The sequence below is a fragment of the Sinohyriopsis cumingii genome, chromosome 18, assembly GCF_028554795.1.
Source record: "Sinohyriopsis cumingii isolate HCF-2022 chromosome 18, ASM2855479v2, whole genome shotgun sequence".
NCBI lineage: Eukaryota > Metazoa > Mollusca > Bivalvia > Unionida > Unionidae > Sinohyriopsis > Sinohyriopsis cumingii.
In genome coordinates this window covers 84,484,530-84,496,174 of record NC_142978.1, presented here as the reverse complement: position 1 = coordinate 84,496,174, position 11,645 = coordinate 84,484,530, and the positions used below count along the sequence as shown (strand labels likewise).

Below are 11,645 nucleotides of genomic sequence, written 5' to 3'. Positions count from 1 at the left end.
ATGTGTGGTTAATGCACCTTTGACACGCCTTACTGTTGGTGACACGTATAAAAATGTCAGTAATTTCTGTTTACATTAGGGGCCATCCATTTAGTACGTTCGCAAAAAATCTGGCAAAGCTTGACACCCCCACCCCCGTACACGTGTGTACTTTTTTTTACACGGACACCTGTGTACGTACGCTGGTGGGGGTGTTAGTCCTAAGGTTAGTGTGGGGAGCTTTTTATTATTGTATGTCTTAATCCCCCTTATTTTTGTTCTGTTTGTCCATTTCCGCCATATGGTTTTTTTCTGATGCTCTTTCGCAGGCCTGTTCACTTCACGTAGCGCCTTGTGACATAGCCCTGCGACGTGTGTGCAACTTCACACATATGGAGGTTCCCATTTACGTACGTACGCTTGAGCACCGCGGCAGCTAAAATCTTGAGCCAGCGGCAGTCTGCAGTGAGGCAAGATTGAATGATATGTAATACATGGGGCAGACTGTCAGACTCGCTGCTGAGCTGCGTGATAGCTAGCAATCAGGGGTACGGTGGCATCAGCATCATCATCATCATTGGCATCATCATCATCATCATCAACCCCGTACTCTGGAAGACCGTTGGGGCACAGCACAAGACCTAACAACCAGCTTCTCCATTCCTCTCGATTTTCCGTCTTTCTCAGTGAGTCGCTCAGTGTCAAGCCTGTCCACTTTCGAATGTTGTCTTCCCACCTCCTTCTTTGCCTGCCTCTTTCTTTTTCCTTGTACAGTGCCTTGTAGGATCGTCTTGGCAAGTCATGATAATCGTGAGACATGCCCATACCACTGCAGTTTCCGTTTTTTCACTATGATCAAGAGGTCATCATGAGGCCCAATGGCTTGTCTTATCCTTTGCCGTATTTCTTCATTGGTGATATGGTCTTTGTATGTGACGCCGAGGATCTTTCGGAAACATCTCATCTCTGTAGCCTGTATACTTTTCTCGAAGTCGGCTGTTATGGTCCATGATTCGCAGGCATAGAGAAATATGGAGATAACCAGTGAGTGCACCAGTCCGACTTTTGAGCTTTAGTACGATGTTCTTGTCCTTCCAGATGGGCTTCAGTTTTGTCAACTCTGCTGTTGTCTGTGCAATCCTGGAGATTATTTCAGGCTTTGATCCTTCATCTGTTATGGTGGCATACAAATGACAAATCTCTCCCAGTCCTACTTCTCCCGGTAGCTGTGGCTCATTTGAAGGCCAATGTTGACCAATTATTATAGAGGTTTTACAACCACCACCCGGTTTCTATGCGTACGTAATATTATCAGTAAACACACACCCCATACGCAAGTGTATGCATCTGGGTTAACCCCCACTCCCTCCATGCTTGGATACTAAGTGCACTTGCATATTGCACATGCCGCCTGCACTGTTTTTGAAATTCTTATATCGACTATTGGCACATTTTGCAAACACACATTTTCTATAACTTCGAATTTTCAGTCGATGCTATAAAATCAGACCGACTCCCAGGGCCCTTCTAATTTCAGATCGGATCCGTCCTGATTTCTAAGTGAGGTGCCCATCCAGTTTGTCAAATTTGCCTGAGAAATAATGGATCGCGCTGATGAAATGCGTAATTGTATTTTCAAGATGCTGCCATAACACGGTGCAATCTGATTAGTCGGATCGGCCACTGTCCGAAGTGGATATCTGATTTTAATCAAATTGTAAACGGTTTATCACGCTATAATACGATTTTCTTCTCCCAAAGCTCTAACAAGGTATTGTTTCGAGAAAACACGATCTTCAGTAATCTTAGAAAATAAAAAAAAAATATTATTTAAAAAAAAAAAAAAACGCTTTCTGAATATGCCCGTTAACATGTTGCATGTATAAACATGTTGCATGTATAAACGGTTAACATTCATGACTGGAGCTGATGTAAAAGTATATTTGAGCAGTGTAAACAGCAGCATTTAAAAGGCAGAGGTCAGATATTTCATATATCACATAAATGGCTGACAATAGCTAGTGAGAGCGTTTGAAGACTGCAGTGGGTGAGCCCATTGTTACTCTACATAAGTAAGATCAGGAAGAGGAACAACCCAATATAGATACATGTAAATCAAAGAGATGCGTGTAGGGAGGAAAAGTTAGTACATATCATTGCCTTGAATGAAAATGTTTAAGCCATCTGTATTATTGATTTTTTTTAAAGTTTGTGATCAGCGACAACGTTTCTTTGAAATCGGAATTTTACTGCATATATAAAAAACGCAAAGCATGACCATTTCATTTGTCAGACTAGTGTTCACATGTGGTTCAGTTTTTAAGCCGATTTAGAAAACAATTAGTTATCAACAAAATTAAATTTCAGAACACCTGGTTGACGGAGTTTTACCTTGTGGAGCACGCCAACAAAAAAATAATGGGGAGGGGGGCAGATAATTATTTACACATACTGCATACATAATATCGACATACGTCAACTCGGTTCTGACCAGGATTCGCTCAGTCCATCCAGTCTCTAGTATTTGTACTGATCGACCCTAATGAGACTTGCATTACATTTAAACCCCCGATTGAATTTAGATTTGAATTGTAGCAATTGAAACGTGTGACAAATAATATTAGAAAAAGGGGAAATTTTGGGCACATGGAAATTGGAGGCCGGGATTGTGCAATTTCAGTCAGGGCTTGTGATTTGTTTAAAGTCTCCAGCCCTGGGCCTGTGCCTAAAACAAATTTCTTTGAGCGCTGATAACTGTTAAAGTGTAATGTGAGTAGCATATGTTTTAAGGATTATATGTCCCACCTATGGAGACTAATATGATATCCATCTGTTTTTGTGTAATTTATATACCATCTACAGTTACCAAATTGTTCAGATTGCTTGCATTTGAGGTAAGAAAGAACACTTTTGATTTCATGCTCAATGGTCAAGGTTTCTGAAGTCAGTTTAGTTCTCTACCATCAACGGTTACAAACTTGGTGATAACATTCCCTTGGGGTCAGGAAGAACCCTATCAATTTCAGAGTCAATTGTCAAAGTCACTGACTGAACGAAGGTACGTCCGGTCTGCACAATAACTACAGTTCTGCATCAGCTATAGTTACCAGACTTTGTGGATGGCTTGCACTTGAGGTGGGTAAGAACCATATTGATTTTGGAGTCAAATATCAAGGTCACTGCCTGAAAGAAGAGATGGATTCTGCGCACACACAAAATCGTATCTATATAGAAGGCTATTAAATACATGGCGGGCATATAATGTGATAATCATAGTACTCTTGTTAAACTGCGTGTGCATCTTGAACGACCATGATAGAGCAGTGGTTAGCGTGCTGGACTGAAATGGTTCAAATCCTTCTATCAGATCAGCTCGGGTCGGCAACCATGATGTGCCCATGGGCAAGGCAGTTTACTCCAATTTCCTGGACGCCAAATAACCTACTCGTATTGCTGTGCCATAAAACATCACACCAAAACCCAACCATTCGGTGCATGGACATTTTGATTTGACTTGTCTCTCAACAACAATATTCTACCCATTAAATTTTGAGGGTTTTTTTCGTGTATTTTTGCGATTCTCACAAGCAAAATACGATAAATGTTATACCATATGAATACGTGGTAAATAAATGTTCACAAGATGTTTAAAGAAGGTTTAAAAGAACAGATAATTAGAGTCCAGCTTCACAACACAAATTACCACAACCATGTTTCAAAGGAAATTGCTGAACAATCTATTCTGATATTTTATATTACATAAATTTAACTGAATCGAGGGATCAACCTTAAAGATATAAATGCAATTTATAGAAATCACGGGACTAACACGTTTGAATAGCTAGATATTTTGGTCTTGATACCTTCCCCAAAGTCAAGAGATCGAGCGAGTATAGCATGCTTCATGTAAATGATTGCCCAAAGGTCTATCATTATATAATGTCGACCATTTACTAAATGTTAATGGTTAGGACGATAATATGGAGAAAGATCAATAATGTGTGTGTCCTGGAATAAGTACTGAATTAAGAAGAGAAATAGACAAGTATGGTCATCTATTGGAACATGCTGGGCCATTTCGGTCTAGTTGAAAGGAATAAGCCCTGAAGGAGTTGTAAGAATAAACAAATTTGATGGGTTTGGTGATTTGCTTGCAGAGTGCACCACAAGTTGCAGCCACAACGGTTCACAATACTGTGATAGTGAGCAAAATTAATTCAACATTTTATTTAGTTCTCAATCGTGACGAATTACATCCACGGTATCTTAAATACACTGGGAACAGATTTGTCGCACATATTTTTTTTAAAGCAATTTGATGTGAAGGTGCTTTCGGTATACAAAAACCATCCCATCTTATCACCTATCGTGGTACGAGAATAAAGATGTAAATCACGATGAAAAAATAAATCTGATGAGCAAGTGTTTAGAAGGGGTGAGGGATGGGTCTTAACCATGTCACATAGTGGTCTCATTTCTGTTGTTGTTGTTCTAGGATTTAACGCCATTTTCAGCACAAGGTAGGCTATACATGGCGGCCAGTATAACTGGCGGAGGAAGAACCCTGGAAAACCCAGAGAAGAACTACCGACCCACGAGAAGCTACTGGCAGGCTTTCCCACGTACCCACCCTAGCCGAGCCTTGGACTCGAACCCACGCAGACAGAGGTGAGATGGCAGTGATCCGAAACGGTGAGCGCTTTAGGCCCCTGTGATTTCTGTCAAAATTGATCAAAAAATACATCTTGAACCCACTGCATGTTCTACTGGTTTCGAGCAATAATGAATTTAATGGATAAGTGTTTTCCATGCAATTGAGTGAAAACAAACATCATGTTAGTATCTTGCTCACTCAACCATATTAAACTTGATTGTCTCAATGAGTTTTTTATACAGCAACACAATATTTATTGGATGGTGAACTAGTACAATAAACAGAACAACGTCTGACTGAAGGTCAGTGGAGATGTTAGTGTTCAGCAAGAGCATGATCACGGAGTGTAGTCAGAGTCTGGCAACACAGTCCACGAAAATCATGATCACGGGATGTAGTTGAAGTCTGATGAATCTGTCCATGGAAAGCATGTTCGCAGAGTGTAGTCAATGTCTGGTGACAAGAGAAAATTTGTGAAATATGTATTGAAGTTTTGCCAGCTAAATAAATTGATAAAGATTTGATTGCTAGATTGAGGCGAAATTAAATAGCCTCTGGAATACATTTTGAATTGAAAAAGAATTCAAAGCCGAAATGCCGAAATAAGCAAAATGTAAACAACATAACAAAAAGCTTTAAGGATTAATTCCAGAAAAATGTAAACGATTACAGATTATACCAGGGTAACAACTCATATAATGTTCCGTCTGATAAGGGATCAGTTGTCAAATTTTTAAAAAAATCAGAATTCATTACAAATTTTATATATATATATATGGTTTATTGTGATTTAGTATTATTGTCCCATATGCTCTGTAAAATGGAACTGTAGTACTTGTTAAACAAATACATCCTGAAATGAACAATAAAAAAATAGATCAATGCCCTTCTTCAGGTTCTTGCATTCGTATTATTGCAATTCACAAATTTCGTATTATTGCAATTCACAAATATTACCAAAAATATTTTTTATAGAGATACTGATTTTAATTGGTTCAGCAGGATAGCAAAAATAATGTACAGTGGATTAAGACCAACAAATGCAAACTATGTGGTGTACACGGAGGATGAGTAAAACTATTAATATTCAACAGACGTTTGTCATACATCTGACGAAAAATAAAATGGAAGTTATATACGTTCACAGTCATGATAATTTGAATTATATTTAATTGTTGAATAATATATAATCTTGAAGTAATGGCAACATTTACTTGACCAGCAAGTAGATCTCCACCTTTTTCTGACTTTACTGGCGGAGATCTACAACCATTATTAGAAAACAAAGCGTGTAGATGACATGAATCTCAGACAGCGGCACTAAAGACAACAAAATACGACGTCTGGAATGTTTTATTGGTATTTATATCACCGGGAGGATTTAATGATCGCATTTGTATAACTGCAATTTTGACGTGTTTGGAAAACTAATTAATAACGTATCAACTCTGCCTTTGACATCTCGCAGCCTGGTGTAAGCAGCATGTTTTAGATGCATACACTGATAACGTTTATTTTACTAATTTAATGTGTATGATATTGTATAAGAATTATCTCTGCAGGATCAGTGGCTTGTATTTAGCATAAGGTTTCAAGATTTCAAACTACGTAATTTCACCACTATTCATGACCGGTTCAACTGCACAAGCATACCTCAGCAAGAGCATGTGCCGAGGGAATCGAAAACAAAACCGACGTCACTTAAATATGTCATGGTTGCTAGAATTGGAAAAAGAAGCCAGTGCTTTTCCAGATAGATATATTTAAACATAAAGTATGAATTAACTATACAAATTATTTATCAATCAAAATCATTTTCCAATCTTGTTTTTGACCAAACTCAGAGAGTCGGTTCCAATTTAAGATAAACACAATAAACAATATAACTTCGCTACTTTGTTTTATTTGTCATGCTCATGCAACGTATATGAACTGATACGTAATAAAACTATGTATGTACATTTACAATACAATGACATCAAATAGAACAAGTAGTACAGTGTACTTTGGTGAATATTTGAAGAAGTAATGTTTAAATTAGATGCTAATGTTTGGTAAACATAGAAACAACTCTGGTTAGTATTATTTTACTGTTTATATAAAAAAAATTGTTTACATATAGAGTAAAGTTTTGAGCAATCAACCTTGTGTTGGGTCATTCTGGAGACATTTAACTGTTTGTGAGGTGCACCACACGCTTTGATCCATAGTTTCACCTGTTCGAAATTATTTTTTGGAGTCGGAAAATATATAAAACTTCCACCTTTCTACCTTTGCCGATATTTTTTATCAGCATTTCGCGTGCCCCCGTGCACACCGTAGCACCAATTGTCAATAAATCGCACAATTTATGAATTTTTTTTTTACGCGGCAGTATTTTCCACCACATGTTTGTTTGTGGTAAAACGTGGCGGACGTTCACCGTAAAAACGGACGCTTTATATTGGTCAGTACTTATGGACTGGACTGACAGGAAGAATCTGTGTATTATTTACACTTGATGATTGACAGTGGAAGTCATGGAAGTATTTGCATGATGCAACATAGATTTAAAAATTAATTATGAATTCCATGCGATTGAAAACTGTGTTCTTCGTGATTTAGGATAATTCAGTAAAAACAAGAACAAATGATTCACTGAATATTTAGATAGTAGTTTTCTCAATGGTTCCGCAATGTGTCGACATTTACCAGTGAAACAAGTCATACTGGTAAATGATAAATAAATTATATGGATTAATTCATCAACCCTTGGCGCCTCATTTGTGCATCAGGAGATAGTACCCTACTTACGAGCTCTGAAGCGTCAAGGTCACTTAAAATACACTAAAATTGGTGGTATTATAGAAAAGTAGACAGATGTAGCTTTACAAAGATACCAAATAATCTGGACTTTCTACTCGCATTACAAAATACAAAGGCAAAATCGTATTTTTTGAGACATGATATTTTTAAATCAAAACTTCGCCAGACGTCGGAATCGAATTTTGTGTCCGGACTTAGGACTTTCTGGCCTCAGTTCTCAGACAAACCGGTCTGAACTGCATACAGACTAGCTACGATGTCGCAGCCTCAATTTGATTTGTTGTGGTTGAGGCTACGAACTGATCCCGTATCATGTAATGGAGTAAAAAAAAAAAAAGATCACCACTAAAGTCAGAAAAACAAACAGTGTAGAAATCTACTGCATAAGTATAATCATGCTGTGAAAGAAGTTTGGTTTATTTTGAATTTATTAGGCCCTAACATGATAAAATAAATTGGCATGGTTACACTAACCTCATCGTGTCCGCCATGACAGATATTGCGAGACTCTCACTGTGACCCCCTATTCTAAGTAATAATAATAATAACGAGGACTTTGTGTAGCGCCTAATCTTTAGAAGCTCTAAGCGCTTTACAACATTAGACAACACTTAAAAGATAAAAAAAAACATATAATAATATTATTACAAAAACAAACACCATGAAATTAGAAAAACATTAAAAAATAAAAAAACATGCTGAGAATATTTTAGGTAGGAAACATTATTAGGTCTTTAAGTTTGTTCTTGCAGTCGAAATAAGTGAGTTTTGAGAGCCCTCTTGAATGTGATCACTGTGTCTTTGTGTCTAAGTTCAGTGGGCAATTCATTCCACGTTGCTGGGCCCTGGTATGCAAAAGAACGCTGTCCATATGACTTTGTTTTCATAGTGGGAATAATATCAATCTATCTATCTATAAATACGTTGACACAGTCACACTTGACTATTAAGCAACGGGTGGTACGTGGTCAAAGATAAAGTAAAGATGGAAGTGATAGGACAGTCAGAAGAGTAATGATAGGACAGGCAGAAATAAGTAAAAGTGTGTCAGTGTACGTTTTCGTCCCTTCATACTCAGACCAATCCGGCTACCGTAGCGGCAATGAGATATGGAACCTCAACCGGCATAGCCCTGAGAATCACTAGGTCTTACCTGTAGCTGACTAGTTCATTAGAATGTGATTTTGGAAAGCTCCTGCTTGTGAGATACCAAGTCAGGAGCTTCTGCAATTATTGATGGTAATTTGTTCCAAGTCCCTATTGTACATGGGAAGAAGCTGAACTTGAAACAATTTGTCGATGCTGACTTTAATTGGAACTTTTTCCTGTGGTTTGCCCTAGTTTGGCTATATGCCAGGGTCAGGTATTTGTCTGCTGGTATGTCCACTAGGTTGTTTGCAATCTTGTACATCATGGTTAGCTGGGTCTTGGTTCGCCTGGATTCGAGTGATTCCCACTGGAGATGGTTGAGCATTGCACTGACACTGTTAGTGTTACGATATTTATTTGTGGTAAACCTAGCCGCTTTCCTCTGAACCATCTCTATCTTATTTGTTAGATCTTAACTATGTGGGTTCCACACAGTCGAGCAATACTCAAGACCTGGTCGAACCAGAGTGAAATATGCCGCACTTTTTACTTCTTCATTGTTGATTTGGAGGTTGCGGCGCAGGAAACCAAGGTTGCTGTTCCCTTTTTTCACTATCTTGTCTATGTGCCTTTTCCAAGAGAGGTCTCTAGACAATTCCACCCCGAGATATTTTGTTGCCTGCTCATTGGCTAACTTGTGCCCCTTAAGAGTATATTCGGACAAGATTGGTGATTTTTTCCCGTAAACTCTTAGGATGCTGCATTTTTCTGGATGGAACGACATACCCCAAGTTCTTTCCCAGAGGGCCAGTTGGTTCAGGTCTTCTTGAAGGATCTCACAGTCCTTGGAGACATTTATTTCCCGGTAGACTATACAGTCATCTGCAAAAAGTCTTGTGTTGGATTTGACGCTTCAGGTAGATCACTGATGAACACCACGAAGACTATGGGACCCAAAACACTCCCTTGAGGTACCCCACTAACAACTGGTGCTGGGTCTGATGTTGCTCCATCTACTATTACTCTCTGCGATCTGTCTGATAGGAAATCTCTGATCCATTTCTGTGTGTTACCCCTGATGCCATAGTGGTCCAACTTACTGAGGAGTCTTTCATGGGGGACACGATCGAAAGCCTTACTGATGTCAAGGATTGCAAGGTCATACTGCTTCCCTCTGTCTAAGGATTTGGCGAGCTCATCTGGCACGGAAACCATGCTGGCAGTCTGTTAGAATGTTGTAGCGATCTAGATGTTGCATCATGTTGCTGACTATGATGTGTTCAAGCATTTTGCAGCAGATACATGTAAGGGAGACCGGTCTATAATTGCTGGCCTTGAATCTTTCTCCAATTTTGAAGATAGCTGTAACGTTTGCTGTTTTCCAGACATCAGGGACATGACCTGTTGAGAGGCACTTCTGGTAAATATAACTCAGGTATGGTGCACACTCTTCTGCTAGATCTTTCAGGATCCTTGCTGGAATCATGTCTGGTCCTGTAGCTTTCTGTGGGTTAATTTTCCGCAACAAGCTGTATACACCTTCTACAGTAACTTGGATGTCAGGCATTGGTGGGTAACGATCTCCATGTAGGCTTGGTAGATCACTCTTATCCTCTTGTGTGAAGACTGACTGGTATTGACGATTCAGTATGTTAGCCTTTTCGGATGCCTCTGAATGTAGTTTCCCGTGTTCCTTGAGTGGTGCCACACCACAGCTGTCTCTACGTAAGGACTTAATGTAGTTCCAAAATCTCTTCTGTTTGTTTGGTTGTTGTTCTTGATGTGGGTTACCAACTTCTATCAAGTTTTCAATATATCTCCAGTAAGCCTGCCGTTCTAAGCGTTGTGATCTTGCTTTTGCTTCTTTGTATAGTTTCCGATCTCTTGTTCTTCCTGTTGTTTTCTGTCTTACAAACAATTTGTTCCGTCTTCTGTGTTGGGCTCTAATGGATTTGTCTATCCAAGGTTTGTTTGTTTTGTTTCCAGATAAGGTCTTAGATGGTATAAATTTATCCATTAACCGTTTGATGTTCTCCTCAAACATTTTCCATGTGTCATTTGCAGAAAGGTTATCTGTTTCACGTAAGAACGATTCTTGTAATGACTTAAATTCTTCACGTAACTGGCCATAGTCTGCATTCCTGTATTGGAAGACTTTACGAGCTGCTTTCTTCACTTTCATTTGTCGTAGGCTGGACTCTATGTAAACTGCTTCATGGTCAGCAATTCCTGGTATGACATCACACTTGTTGATTAGTGTTTTGTTGTTTGTGAAGAACAGGTCAAGCAGATTTGAAGTAAATTCAGTTACACGTGTTGCTGCATCTACAACCTGTTCCAGGAATGAGTCCTTTATGATATTTAGTAGATGTTGGCATTGGGCATTGTTTGTGGCTTGTGGTAGTGAACACTTATTCTCCCAGTCAGTATCTGCCAGGTTGAAGTCTCATCCTAGCCATACATGCGCACCTCGTGGGATTCTCGTAAGACATGAGTGAAGCTGATCTAAGTAGTTTGGTTCGGTTAAGGATGGAGGTTTGTAGAAGGCACCAACGTATAGGTCTGATGCCCCTTTAACCTTGAGTTTGGCCCAAACTAACTCAAAGTTATTATCTGTCTTAAGTTCTTCTGGCTCGCAGCTGGAATACTGGTCTGATACTAGGACAAATACACCACCCCCGTGGGATCCCTCTGGACGATCTTTGCGATAGGACCTGAAATTTGCTGGGAATATATCAGATGAATTTATGCTGCAGTCTAGCCACGATTCCGTATCAATAACAGTGGTGGCTTTGGTAGAGGAGATCATATTGCTTAGTAGTCCCTTCTTTCCAGGCCCCTTTATAGATTGACAATTAATTACTAGGATTCTCATGGGTAAGTCAGTTCTAATTCCAGTGGGACCATATGTTGTAGAGGTGCTTCTCTGCTTGTGTGGAGATGAAGTAGCAGTTGGGTTGTTAAAACTTATCTCACTGTCTGCATGGGTACTGTCACTAAGGCATTGGTAACTATTATTGGTATCGAAGATAAAAGTGTCAAATATTCCAGTGGAGAAGTTTGGCAAACCACACTGAGTTCAATCCCAGCTTAAATTGTGGAGGGTTTTAAAAACGGC

At 39.1% G+C, this 11,645-nt stretch overlaps 1 protein-coding gene and 1 pseudogene across 1 annotated transcript; both read right to left on the bottom strand.

Annotated features, from left to right (window-relative positions):
* Positions 1-8,411: 8,411 nt before the first annotated feature.
* Positions 8,412-9,431, bottom strand: LOC149777192 (uncharacterized; annotated as a pseudogene).
* Positions 9,432-9,722: 291 nt separating this feature from the next.
* On the bottom strand, positions 9,723-11,336 carry LOC149777191 (uncharacterized). The gene is made up of 2 exons (XM_089941383.1): positions 10,989-11,336; positions 9,723-10,859 (listed from the first exon to the last, which is right to left on the bottom strand). Exons 1-2 carry the CDS (start codon positions 11,334-11,336, stop codon positions 9,723-9,725), a joined length of 1,485 nt encoding a protein of 494 aa, XP_089797509.1.
* Between the last annotated feature and the right edge of the window lie 309 nt (positions 11,337-11,645).